The 14,469-nt window shown below is 45.1% G+C and overlaps 1 protein-coding gene and 1 long non-coding RNA gene across 2 annotated transcripts in view; both read left to right on the top strand.

Moving 5' to 3' along the window:
• LOC120999915 (opsin-5-like) overlaps positions 1 to 12,776 on the top strand; it is a 64,145-nt gene extending 51,369 nt beyond the window's left edge. Inside the window, exon 4 of the mRNA XM_040430964.1 lies at positions 12,201 to 12,776. Coding sequence (XP_040286898.1) covers positions 12,201 to 12,560 — 360 coding nt within the window. The 3' untranslated portion in view covers positions 12,561 to 12,776. The remainder of the gene's footprint in view (positions 1 to 12,200) is intronic.
• On the top strand, positions 2,176 to 12,024 carry LOC120999916. Its single transcript, XR_005778681.1, has 3 exons — positions 2,176 to 2,190; positions 7,037 to 7,041; positions 11,953 to 12,024. It is a non-coding gene; the product is annotated as an uncharacterized LOC120999916 (long non-coding RNA).
• Positions 12,777 to 14,469: the final 1,693 nt, after the last annotated feature.

The following is a 14,469-nucleotide window of genomic DNA, read 5'->3' as shown; positions in this document are numbered from 1 at the left end:
TTTGAGATGACCACCCAAAATTTCATTGGAAAATGGTCCTCTAGAGAGGTTGTCCTCTCAAAGAAAAAATGCATACCTATCATTGTACTGAAAAACTATCTGTCACAGACTTTCCCGTACCAGGAGATCAGTAAGACATGGTGTGATCTGACAGGTTCCTTGTGGATCAATTCTTGTCTATTTTGTTTCTGGTAATGGCCACACCCCTTGCCTCAGGAGTTGCTTATGTGGTCTTTTTTACCTTCCCTATTTATTGTGGCTTCTCCCACTATGTGGTGCGGTTTATAGCTTTAGTCTTGTTTTGGATAGCTGATGTTTGGATCTCGGCTGAGTTCCTGTGCTTCCATAGCTACTTGAAGTTAAGTGTCTCCTTTCCCTATTGTTTTATTGTTTGAGTTTTCTTGTGTTGCTCTTTTCCCTGCCATTTGTGTTTAGGCCTGAGGGAGACTCCTGTTCGTCCTACCTTTTGGAGGAACAGGTTGTCTCTTGGTCTGACATTAGTACCAGGGTCCTACAGGGTGAGTTAGGACTCTAGGTTCCTGTGTATGAGCTCTCCTACCTCTGGGGTCAGTTCATACTTGCATTCAGTCAGGACTTGGATTAGGGTTTCTCCAGGAGGTGACCTGCTCTTTTCCTAGTTTCCAGGCCTTTTGCCCTCACCACTTTCCCTCCTATGTTCAGTGTGGGTTTCCCTACCTCACCGAAGCGTGACACTATCACAGGAAAGCCTATCTGGATGAGGAGTTGAGGGGGAATTTATTATGAGGAGAATATTTCACGTCAGTTTTGCTTGAGTCTGTGTTGGCATCCTTTGTGCCAAACTTATCAAATATTGCATGTTGCTTGCATCTTTAACCCTTTCCTGACCTCTGCAGTAGTACAGCGGAAGTTGGATCTTTAAAGATGGTGCCCACTTGCAAGCACAGCGGACCACCGGCCACCGGATTTCTGCTGTTTCATACAGCAGACACCTGTAGTTAATGTCTGCGATCGGCGATAATGCTTATTGCAGGCATTTAAACCCCTCCGATGCCATGGTCAAATGTGACCACGGAATCTGAAAGCACAAAATGCAGAAGTGCTGCGTTTCTGGGCCTGGAAGGGCTCCCCATTCGGTGATTGGGGATCCGTTCATTGTCTGTGAAAGGTCGGTGTTTGGTGAGGCTCCAATGCCTTTTACAGGTATATTCCATCGTAGGCCTGCAGGTGGCAGCACTACCTTGCAATATACTGAATCTCCTATTTGTCCATGGATTTATTTCCATTGATATATAGAAGTGGCAATCTAATGCTGTTAGGCCTTTGGGGGCTTATAAAATAGGGAAATAAAGTAAAAAAATAAATAAATAAAACTACCCTTACGGTGAAAGGCGTAATGAAAATAACTAATATAGTGAGTTTTTTTATTTTTTTAAGTATTACATCTAAAAAAAAAAATACAAATATGGTATCGCAGTAATCGTACTGACCCAGAGAATAAAGGTCGTGGGTCAGTTTTACCGCATAGGGAATGCCGTAGAAACAAAATTCATAAAACTGTGAGGGAATTGTGTTTTTTCTTCCCAATTTTAGCCCATTTGTTTTTTTTTTCCAGCTTCTCACTATGTTTTATGAAATATTAAATGGTGCCATTAGATAAGTACAACTTGTCCCACAAAAAACAACCCCTTAAAAAAAGTTATGACTCTGGTAAGACAGGGAGTGAAAAACAAAAATGCAAAAACAGAAAATCGATGGGGTAGAAGGGGTTAAAGGCTACTTTCACACTAGCGTCTTTGTTGGATCCGTCAGGGTTCCGTTACTGATAATGCAACCGTCTGCATCCTTTATAATCGGATCTGGTTGTATTATCTGTAACATAGCCAAGACGGATCCGTCATGAACTCCACTGAAAGTCAATGGGGGACGGATCCATTTTCTATTGTGTCAGAGAAAATGGATCACCATTGACTTGCATTGTGGTTCATGACGGATCCGTTTTGCTCCGCGTCCCAAAACGGAAAGTAAACTGCAGCATGCTGTGGTTTGCTCTCTGGTATAAGAACGGAATGCATTTTGGAGCATTCCGTTCTGTTCAGTTACGTTTTCTCCCCATTGACAATGAATGGGAAGAAAACTGGCGTGTTTTTTTCCGGTATTGAGACCCTATGACAGATCTCAATACCGGAAAATATTAACGCTAGTGTGAAAGTAGCCTAATGAAGAACATTTACAAAGTTGTCTCTGTTTTTTAGACACCCTATTAAATCTGAATGAAGATTACACACAAACCTTTCCCATGTGAATGACTTCTGATTTTTCTTTCACGCTGCATTTCGCGGTCAGAATTGGTTTTCCTGTGTTAATCTGCAGAGGATTTCACAAAGTGAAAACAAAGTCACGCATTCAGTAAAAAAATACAGGAAACATAAATAGCGATGACTTGTATCTGAGTTTTCCAAATAGAATTATGTTCATCCAAAGAACCGATTCATAACCACAGCTATTTCTGAGCATCATACTTCCCAGGAGAACCCCCTACAGGAGCGGACGTCTGACACGAGGTTCACAGAGTCATCCTAGATTTTCTGGATTTCATTTCTGCTCGACCACATGAAGGATGATTTAATAACCGTTAATCCTGTGATCGCTGCTTCTGTGCAGCCACCTATAATCTGTCGCAAACAGTTAATTCATAGTAACGGTTGCACCAGTATTCTCACATTTTTCTAATTCTAGATGCACAAGTCCAGAATTAAAGGACTTTTCTGAGACTTTCTACTCATATCTGATCCGTGGTGGTCCGACACCTGACGATCAGCTGTTAGAGAAGGCATTGGTGGTTGCAGTAGCGCCGTGGCCTTCTCTCAGCGTTTTCCAGGCCATTAATGTCACGTTTATGGTTTTGATGCAGCTCAACCTCATTAAAGTGAATGGGGCTGAGCTGCAGTACCAAGCACAGCCACTATACTATATACGGCGCTGTGCTTGGTGAACTGAGAGAAGGCTCTACGGTGAGAGCGGGTGCCTTCCCAAACAGTTACTCTAATGGGGTCCCAGGTGTCAGACCCCCAACGATCAGATACTGATGGCCTATTCAGAGGATAGGTCCTCATTAGAAAAGTCTCTGAAAACCCTTTTAATTGGTACATCACGGTGCTGTGGCGAGCCCACTCCATAGGCGGCCTGTGCTGACTGTATCATACAACAGGCACCTGGCCACAACGATGGGAAATGGCGATCGCGAACCCCGTTATTTAACACTTAGATGCTGCAATCAACACCGATCGCAGCATCTGTGAGATAAGACAGATTGATGAGGCTCCCTTTGCCTTCCAATCGGAGTACCTGCAGTGAAATTGCGGGGCTCCAATTGGTTACCAGCCTGGATGCTTCTAAAGCTTCCCGGGCCTGCCATGGTAACCTCCCTGCTGTGCTGTGCACGAGGCACAGCTCAGCAAGGAGCTTGTAAAAATCCCATTCACCCTCATAGAATCTCTATTAGGGCTGTTTCACACGAGCGGATGCCGTGCGTGACATCCGCTCCGTGAATGAGAGCCAAGACCCGATGCAGACTGCAGAAGCACGGAGCATTAACATGATTGATAATGCTCCGTGCCTCTCTGTGACCTCTTTACTACGAAATCACAGTGACAACTTTATCTCACTGTGATTTCGTAGTATAGAGATCACAGAGAGGCACGGAGCATTATCAATCATGTTAATGCTCTGTGCTTCTGCAGTCTGCATCGGGTCTTGGCTCTCATTCACGGAGCGGATGTCACTCACGGCATCCGCTCGTGTGAAACAGCCCTTAGGGTGAATAGGACATGGGATCAAAAGATCCCAGGTTCTAGCCCCTTAAGGGAGTTAAAAGTTATTATTATAGAAGTTAAGAAAAGTTTTAAATATGTTTAAAAAAATATTCAATATAAAAATATTAAAAGTTTAAATAACCCTCTTTCCAATTTTACATATAAACATATATAAACAATAAAAAAATTAACAAATCAGGTATTGACACATGCCAAAATGTCTGAACTATTAAAATATTTGTAAAAATTTCCTGTGCAGTGAACGCCAAATGAAAAACACGATGTGCCGTTTTTTAACCATCTTTGACCACCCCAAAAATGGAATAACAGTGATCAACAAGTCATACATACCACAAAAATGGTACCAATAAAAACTTCAGTTCGTCCCGCAAAAAACAAGCCCTTATACAGATCTGTGGAAGGAAAATGGCGATGCAAAGAAAATAAAAAAGTTTTTATTTTTAGTAATCGTAAAACAAAAAAAATTACTATACAAGTTTGGTATTGCTGTATTCATATTGAGCTTCATAATAAGGACGTCATGCCATTTTTAGCGCACAGTGAGCGTTGTGCTGTCAAAAACGCCAAAAACCTTGAAATAGTATTTATTTTTTCAATTTAACCCCACAAAACTCCGCAAACATAATAAAAAAAAAATTTAAAGTTTTTTTTTCAATTAAAACACAGGAAAAACTATACAAATGTGGTATCGCTGGAACCGTACTAACCTGTAGAATGGAGGTGACAGGTCAGATTTTTTCACACAGGGAATGCCGTAAAAACAAACCACCTAAACTAGTGGCGGAGTTGCACCTCATTTGGATTTTTTTCCCCAGCTTCCCACTACATTGTATTTAAACATAAATGGTGCCATTACAAAGTATTACTTGTCCTGGAAAAAAATAGGCCTTCATACGGCGATGGGAACGGAAAAATAAAAAGTTATGCAGGGCTCCAGATGGCGACCAAAACGGTCGCCAATGCGCCTTAAAATTTGCAGATGGCGACAAGACTTTTTAGTCTTGTCGCCATTTGCGACTGTACCGCCGCGCTCCTGCGCAGCCCACGTTCTCTTCACTAGCACACTGCACAGTGGAGAAGGAAGGAGTCCCTCCCTCGCCACTGTGACGTGGCCGCCACTACCACCAATGGGGAGATAGCAGGGAGGAGGAGGGGAGGAGCTGTCGCCACTGCGCCACCAATGAATGTAAAACATAAGTGTCTGCAGCGGTATCACAGACCCGGCACCCGGCCTCAATAACAGGGCATGCGATCCGCGGCCATTAACCCCTCGGGTGCCCCAGATCGCATGCCCTGTTATTGAGGCCGGGTGCTGGGTCTGTGATACCGCTGCAGACAATTGTATAAAGGAGTTAAAGGACCTTTCGTGGGTCTAAAGAATATGAACGTAGTAGCAGGCTGCATAGAGCGGCGCCCAGGGATCTAAGTGCACTTACTATTATTCCTGGGCGCCGCTCCGTTCACCCGCTGTGGCCCCCGGTGAACGGAGCGGCGCCCAGGAATAATAGTAAGTGCACTTAGATCCCTGGGCCCCGCTCCATGCAGCCTGCTGATAAGTTCATATTCTTTGGACCCACGAAAGGTCCTCTTTAATTACATTCATTGGTGGTGCAGTGCGCCCCCCCAAAGCCTCTCCCCCCCCTATTATCACTGGCCACAAGTCCCCCCCCCCCTATTATCACTGGCCACAAGTCGTCCCCCCCCCTATTATCACTGGCCACAAGTCGTCGTCCCCCCCTATTATCACTGGCCGCAAGTCCCCCCCCTATTATCACTGGCCACAAGTCCCCCCCCATTATCACTGGCCACAAGTCGCCCCCCCCTATTATCACTGGCCGCAAGTCCCCCCCCCCCCTATTATCACTGGCCACAAGTCCCCCCCCCTATTATCACTGGCCACAAGTCCCCCCCCCCCATTATCACTGGCCACAAGTCTGTCCGTCCCGTCCCGTCCCCCATTGTTATATGGTGGCCACAGGGTCCGATCCCCTTCATTGGTGGCAGTGGCAGATTACACTGCTGGGGCTCAGATCGTTAACATGGCAGCCAGGACGCTACTGAAGCCCTGGCTGCCATGTTCAGCTCCCTGCTGCTGTGTGCACAGAGCCCAGGGCAGCAGGGAGATGTGTGAGGTCCTATTCACCCTGATAGAGCTCTATCAGGGGGAATAGGACAAGGGATGGAAAGATCCAGGTTCTAGTCCCTAAGGAAAGAAATGGTTATTAAATAAAAAAAGTAAAAAAAAAACACCAAAATACTAAAAGCTTAAATGGCCCCCTTCCCAGTTTTACATATAAAATTTACAAACAATAAAGAATAAACATTACATATCGCCACGTCCCAAAAAGTGTGAGCTATTAAAATATAAAAAAATATTTCTGCTCGGTGAAGGCCATAACAGAAAAAAAAACTCTAAACCACGCAATTCGCCATTTTTAGTCACCTTGTCCCCCAGAAAATGTCCCTGGATGTGAGAGGCATGTGGTGCTGTTTTCTCCTATATGTAGTGCTGGCTCATTACTGGGACCTGCGTCTCATCCTCTCAAAGTTCTTTTTTTTTAAATGATATGCATTTTAAATTTGGCGACTAAAAAATGTAATTTGGCTCCTAAATTTTTTAGTTTAGGAGCCAATGGCTCCTGGTCATTTTTTTTTTGTCTGGAGCACTGTTATGGTTCCCGGAAGGCAAGGAGTAAAAAAAACTATGAAAATGCAAAAAAAACCTCCGGATGTCAGATCCATTGAAGGAATAAAGGCCGGTTGCGTTATTCTACAAACTGTAGCTGTCAAGGCAGAAAATTCTGAACGATTGGACAGAATAGTTCGAAGGGGATGTGAAAGAGTAAAATGATGAATTCGGCCCTGCTACATCTAAGTGTTTGTGCCACCGTCTTGGTTCCATTAAGTGTATTTTCTTTTAAATACCAGTTGCAAACCTACAAGCCATAATAGCGCTATCATACAGAATGCAGATAATAACATCCCTCTCAGCCACGCGTGATGGTACCTCCGCCACTCTGGCTTAATGATGCTTGACCCTAACGTGACGGTGCTGGACAGATTGCTGTTCCGGAGTCTATTATGACAGCACTTACTGGTCGGTGACCACATTACGCTGTCACAGCAGTCGCAGGTGCCCACCCCCCGCTGTATACAAACCTCAAGGAGCACGCCCTCCTCCCACAGTGCCTCTTGTCAGACTCTGCAGGTCACGGTGTGAGGAGGTGTAGCTGTGTTCTCCTGATGAAGAATAGATGAAAGGATAATTATCGGTAGAGATGAGCGACTTTACGAAAAGTTAGATTCAGCTGATTCGACGAATTTTACAAAAAAATTAGCTTTGTGACGAATTACTTCGTAGTAGCGGGTGCAATGACAGGGAGCTGCGATAGCGCCGCCACCCATCATTGTACCCCTCAGATGCCGCTTTCATACATGATCGTGGCATCCGAGTTTAAAACAGTGTGAAATTAACATAAAAAAATAAAAATTATCAAACTTTCTGTCTCCGTTTGTTCGCGACGGTCTGGCCGCTGCCATCTTGCTTGAAGATCTGGAGTGAAACATCGCGAGATTACGCATGGGATTTTGGCCGAGATCTTCAATCAAGATGGCGGCTGGCGGCCCGTCGCAAGCAAATGGAGGAGGCAAGTATGAATTTTTTAGTTTTTTACACAATTTCAGGTTAAATCGATTCGCTAACACGACGCACGAGGAAATTCGGCTTCTACGCGAATTGAATTTATCCTGAAATTCAGACCGAATTCCACTTTGTGGGATTCAATTTGCTGATCTCTAGTTATAGGTTATTTTAACTTTTCTTTAGGGGTTTGTGGATAGAGGCTGGAGAGGAACACATGAAAGGAACTGGATCCTCAGCAGTGGACATCTTCATTGACTGCACAGTCTCCGTTAGAACCTGTTCACATTATGCTCTTGGCCTTTATATAAACTACTGTATACCATATACTGGGATAGGTGATCAGTATCTGATCAGTGGTGGTCCCATTCACTTCTATGGGGCTGAGCGCGATACCAAGCACAGCCGCTATACAATGCACGGCGCTGTGCCTGGTGAGCAGGGAGAGGGCCGCGGAGCTCACAGGAACGCGGGTGCCTTCTCAAACAGCTGGTCCTGGGTTTTGGACCCTCACTGATCAGATACTGATGGCCTATCCAGAGGATAGGTCATCAGTATCAAATTCTCAGAAAACCCTTTAACCCCTTAGTGACCACCCATATGCCTTTTTACGGTGGTCACTAAGGGGCCTTAGGCTGGGTGGCCCAGTCTAAGTGCTGCACAGGTCACCCGTGCAGCGGGGAGCGGAGACCCGATTCTCACATGAGAGCCGCGGCCCTGCTCTAACAGCTCGGACCGGCAGGGATTCCAATCCGGGCTGTTTAACACTTTAAATGCCACGTAAAAAAAAAAACTATATGTATTTGGTATCACTGTAATCGTACTGACTCAGAGAATAAAGATATTATGTTATTTATACCGAAAAATGAACGCTGTAAAATTTATAACGTAAATACTTAAGGAGCAGTATTACTGTTTTTCCCATCTCCCTCCCAGAAAGAGTTAATAAAAGTTAATCAGAACTACAACTTGTCCCACAAAAAACAGGACCTCATAGAAACTGTACAGACGGAAAAATAAAATAGTTATAGCTCTTGGAAAGTGACGATGAAAAAAAGGAAGAAAAACGCTTGGTCAGTAAGGCCCAAAACAGGCTGGTCACTAAGGGGTTAAGGGATCTGAATGGTTTCTGTCAGTGAGCCCAGAATTTTACTGGATAACATAATGCAGCATGTTGTGCTCTTCTGTATGTTGTGTTTAATGGAATTTGCGATGGAGGCCAAAACGGATCTTCTGCATCATCCATAAGTTATAATAGCATCTCAGGGCCTTTAATGGTTACAGCATGAGCTTAATGATAGCCTTTTATATCCTATCCATTAAACAGATGTCATTACGGCCAATGGGTGCTGTACGCCACTGTGAGGTGTCTGTTTGACGCATTTGGCACCCACAGACCAAAGCTATAAAAAAGCGCACAGCATATCCATGTAGCGGATGCCCAGCAGGGTTGCCAATCGTCCAGGAATTTCTGGACAGTCCGTAAAAATAGGTGACTTTTTCTGTCTCCAAGAAATAAAGTAGATGTGTCCGTGAACTAGCTATCTATCTATCTATCTATCTATCTATCTATCTATTAACTATCTATCTATCTATCTATCTATCTATCTATATATTAACTATCTATCTATCTATCTATCTATCTATCTATCTATATATTAACTATCTATCTATCTATCTATTATCTATCTATCTCATATCTATCTATTATCTATCTATCTAATATCTATCCATCTATCAATCATCTATCTATCATCTATCTATCTATCTATCTATCTCATATCTATCTATCTATCATCTATCTATCTATCTATCTATCTATCTATCTATCTATCTATCTATCTCTCTATTATCTTTCTTTCTTTCTTTCATTCTTTCTAAAAATATCTAAATGTCCGTCCGTCTATCTATCCATCTATCTGTCTATCTTTTTACCATATACAGTAAGCCCATATTTTATCTTTTCATCCATTTCTGAATGCTCCTTTTCTAACACATACTGAACCAGTGACAGATTTGCTAACGTCTAGAGATTCCTGGACAGTCCATAGAAGTAGCGGCTTCTCTCGTGTCTGTGATTTCCTGAGGCTGGAGGTACTTCAGCGAGTTATTCTGGTGGTAACGATTATTTCGCAGCCCCCAGTAAACGCTGTAATTACGTCCTGTTATCAGCAGACTGAGCTGCAGACACGTATCACTTCTAATCTCATTCATTTATTGGGATTTTCCTATTAACTGATTTAGGCTGCGTTCACAAGTGACCAGAGGTCGCAATACATTATTTCCAGAAGAGTAAAAATACTCCTTTTTAGCCGAGGAGGAGTATGAATTTTGCGGTAATTCACATATATATAATGCATCCACATAACGTTATGGGGCTGAACCATTGCTAGTCTCCCATGCAGAAATAAGTGTAGACAATTTTACATTTATCCAACATCATACACTAAACATAAGACCACTGCCGCCATACACAGCGCCCACCTGACGCCGCCATACACAGCGCCCACCTGACGGCGCCATACACAGCGCCCACCTGACGATGCCATACACAGCGCCCACCTGACGTCGCCATACACAGGGCCCACCTGACGTCGCCATACACAGCGCCCACCTGATGCTGCCATACACAGCGCCCACCTGATGCTGCCATACACAGCGCCCACCTGACGTCGCTATACACAGCACCCACCTGATGCTGCCATACACAGCGCCCACCTGACGCCGCCATTCACAGCGCCCACCTGACGCCGCCTTACACAGCGCCCATCTGACACCACCATACACAGCGCCCACCTGACGCTGCCATACACAGCGCCCACCTGACGCCGCCTTACACAGCGCCCACCTGACGCCGCCATACACAGCGCCCACCTGACGCTGCCATACACAGCGCCCACCTGACGCTGCCATACACAGCGCCCACCTGATGCTGCCATACACAACGCCCACCTGACGCCGCCATACACAGCGCCCACCTGATGCTGCCATACACAGCGCCCACCTGACGCCGCTATACACAGCACCCACCTGATGCTGCCATACACAGCGCCCACCTGACGCCGCCATTCACAGCGCCCACCTGACGCCGCCATACACAACGCCCACCTGACGCTGCCATACACAACGCCCACCTGACGCCGCCATACACAGCGCCCACCTGATGCTGCCATACACAGCGCCCACCTGACGTCGCTATACACAGCACCCACCTGATGCTGCCATACACAGCGCCCACCTGACGCCGCCATTCACAGCGCCCACCTGACGCCGCCATACATAGCGCCCACCTGATGCCGCCATACACAGCGCCCACCTGATGCCGCCATACACAGGGCCCACCTGACGCCGCCATACACAGCGCCCACCTGACGCCGCCATACACAGCGCCCACCTGACGCCGCCATACACAACGCCCACCTGACGCCGCCATACATAGCGCCCACCTGATGCCGCCATACACAGCGCCCACCTGATGCCGCCATACACAGCGCCCACCTGACGCCGCCATACACAGTGCCCACTTGACGCCGCCATACATAGCGCCCACCTGACGCCGCCATACACAGCGCCCACTTGACGCCGCCATACACAACGCCCACCTGACGCCGCCATACATAGCGCCCACCTGATGCCGCCATACATAGCGCCCACCTGATGCTGCCATACACAGCGCCCACCTGACGCCGCCATATACAGCGCCCACCTGACGCCGCCATACACAGTGCCCACCTGACGCCGCCATACACAGCGCCCACCTGACGGCGCCATACACAGCGCCCACCTGACGCCGCCATATACAGCGCCCACCTGACGCCGCCATACACAGTGCCCACCTGACGCCGCCATACACAGCGCCCACCTGACTCATCTCATATCTATCTATATATCTTCTCATATCTATCGATCTATCTATCTTGTTTACCCTTATACAGACACTGAACCTTATTTCTATTACCATCCTTTTTTTATATTAATCCCACATTTTTGAAAAATTGCCCAGAACATATCTGTACCTTGCATCAAACGCACTGCTACCTGTGGCTTAAAAGTCTCAATAAGGAGGTTGTGTAGTTTCTGAAACTCATATTCATTCCCCCTATTAAGAATTTATAAGAGGATCCAACAATTTTATGAATTCAGTGGGGACTGTGTATTACTTCATTTACATGTGGTGGTGCTGCTGGGTTCTGTCACCGATTACCACTTATCACTAGACTCCCTATCACTGAGTTATTGTGGACGGCCTCTTTAAAGGCTATGTACACCTTTGGGCTCAATTTTTTTAATTATTGAATTGTACTCATTTTGAGCTAAAAATTATTTCAATTGGTCTTTATTAAACATTTTGAACCCCTGTCTGTGTGCAGCCTTGAGTTTATCTAGTAGCAGGATCTAAATTTTCAGCTCTTCTCAGCTGACGGCTCCTTACTTCTGCTCTCTCACATTATAAACACTCATTATAGCTCAATTCTGATCTTACTGATAAGAATGTAGCTTAAATAAGTATTTATGACCTTTTTAGTTATTTAGAGATAAGGGTTATTAGATGACCCACAAAGTGAAAGTGAGTTAACCCTTTGTGACAGAACAACTCAATATTTTTAATAAAGAGCAATTGAAAAAAATATTTTAGCCCAAAATGAGTAAAATGCCATCATAAAAAAATTGACCCGAAGGTGTAAAGAATAATGTTGATAATTTCCTCATATGAATAAACTATGGATTATTTCTCCCTCCTGTAGATGGCGGTACTGGTGAGCTTTGGATTTCTGGCCTCTTGGTCGCCCTATGCAATTGTCAGCTTCTGGTCTATGTTTCGCTCAAGTGAAAGCATCCCCCCGATTATCGCTTTACTCCCCTGCCTCTTCGCCAAGTCATCCACGGCCTTCAACCCTTTCATCTATTACATGTTCAGCAAAACCTTCCGGCAAAAAGTAAAGCAGCTAAAGTGTTGCTGCGGCTGGAGGGTCCATTTATTACAACCAGAATCCTCAGGAGACAATCCAGCCGTGTCCGTCATCTGGTCAGGTAGGGACAACATTCAGATGTCTTCAGTTCTTAAATTCAACAACGGACAGTCAAGCTCCATGATGACCCAGTGATGGAAATCTGGAAACAACTGACCAGTCATCATCACCAAGCAATGGCGGACATTTTTTGAACAAAAAAATTTGTAGACAATGGCGCCACTGCCAAGGACCTTGTACCTCATGGACATTTGCTGGCTCCTCTCAATGTATTAATATACAATTATAAACTATAATAAGCAAAAGGAACCACCTAAAAATGGCTGAATATGTTGGGTAACAGGGTAAATCTGAAGATGCAATTGTAACAGAAAACTGCAGCACTCTCAAGCCTTGGTCTTTTCAAACTTTTATTCACCAATTCAATGCGACGTTTCGATCTATATGATCTTTCTCAAGCAATTTAACAATGGGAACTAAAAACCGGATACATATACCCTACTAAGCCGGTCACATGACCCAATCAATTATGTTAATAAACAATTTACAAAAACTGTGAGTACCGCCCCTTTCCATGTTCATCCTATAATAGGGTTAACATGTCATTCTCAAACATCCTATACTGGGCATACATGAAAATATATATATATATATATATGTGACTCTATCCACTTACTGCGATGCATAATGTGGACCAGGGGATATCGCCACTGAGGTAGATCAAACTTCAACGGCATGTGCGGCCGATCGCCTCACTTCCCTCAGCGTTCCTCCATATCGAATGCGCCTGCGTGTCTCCTCCATGACGTCAGCCATAGCACGCTCAACTGGTGCCATGGAGACCGGACGCCTCCCATCCACGTCACCACTAGAGCAAAGCGCGCATGTGCGCCCAACTCCCGTAGTGACAGGATCCAGCGTCGGGCCTCCCGTCACCACGTAGCGCCCTTACAGCCGGTGTCATGGTAACCTTGTATGCGGTTCTCTTCTAAACGAAGCCTATAATAAAGGCTTCTATATTATTATGTATATTCAGCCCATTGTCAGGGGCAAATCCCTGTCACTACGGGAGTTGGGCGCACATGCGCGCTTTGCTCTAGTGGTGACGTGGATGGGAGGCGTCCGGTCTCCATGGCACCAGTTGAGCGTGCTATGGCTGACGTCATGGAGGAGACACGCAGGCGCATTCGATATGGAGGAACGCTGAGGGAAGTGAGGCGATCGGCCGCACATGCCGTTGAAGTTTGATCTACCTCCGTGGCGATATCCCCTGGTCCACATTATGCATCGCAGTAAGTGGATAGAGTCATATATATATATATTCATGTATGCCCAGTATAGGATGTTTGAGAATGACATGTTAACCCTATTATAGGATGAACATGGAAAGGGGCGGTACTCACAGTTTTTGTAAATTGTTTATTAACATAATTGATTGGGTCATGTGACCGGCTTAGTAGGGTATATGTATCCGGTTTTTAGTTCCCATTGTTAAATTGCTTGAGAAAGATCATATAGATCGAAACGTCGCATTGAATTGGTGAAAAAAAGTTTGAAAAGACCAAGGCTGGAGAGTGCTGCAGTTTTCTGTTACAATTGCATCTGGATTTGGGGAAGCATAAGACTGGCTTCTGACACAGCGGGCACCACCACAGTAAGGAACAATATTCATTTTGTCTAGTGCTGCTACATTTTCCTTTTTTTTGGTAAATCTGAAGAGGGATTAATTACTAAGAAAGAACCTTTCGGGGGAGATTTATCAAACTGGTGTAAAGTAGACTTCTTCACTGAGAGATAGTCAATGTTCTGCACCCTCTCCTCCCGCTACTTAGGGTTAGGGCAACCAATACTGTCTATTATGTCCCTCAACAGATGTCCCTACTTTGAGGGATCTTCCCTGGTGAAATATCCCTCTAACTGCATTTATCAAACTGGTGTAAAGTAGAGCTGGCATAGTTGTCCATAGCAACCAATCGGATTCCTCCTTTCATTTTCCAAAGGAGCTGTTCAAAATAAACTTTGGAATCTGATTGGTTGCAATGGG

The sequence above is a fragment of the Bufo bufo genome, chromosome 4 (assembly GCF_905171765.1).
Source record: "Bufo bufo chromosome 4, aBufBuf1.1, whole genome shotgun sequence".
NCBI classification, from domain to species: Eukaryota; Metazoa; Chordata; class Amphibia; order Anura; family Bufonidae; genus Bufo; species Bufo bufo.
This window is presented reverse-complemented; position numbering and strand designations above follow the sequence as displayed.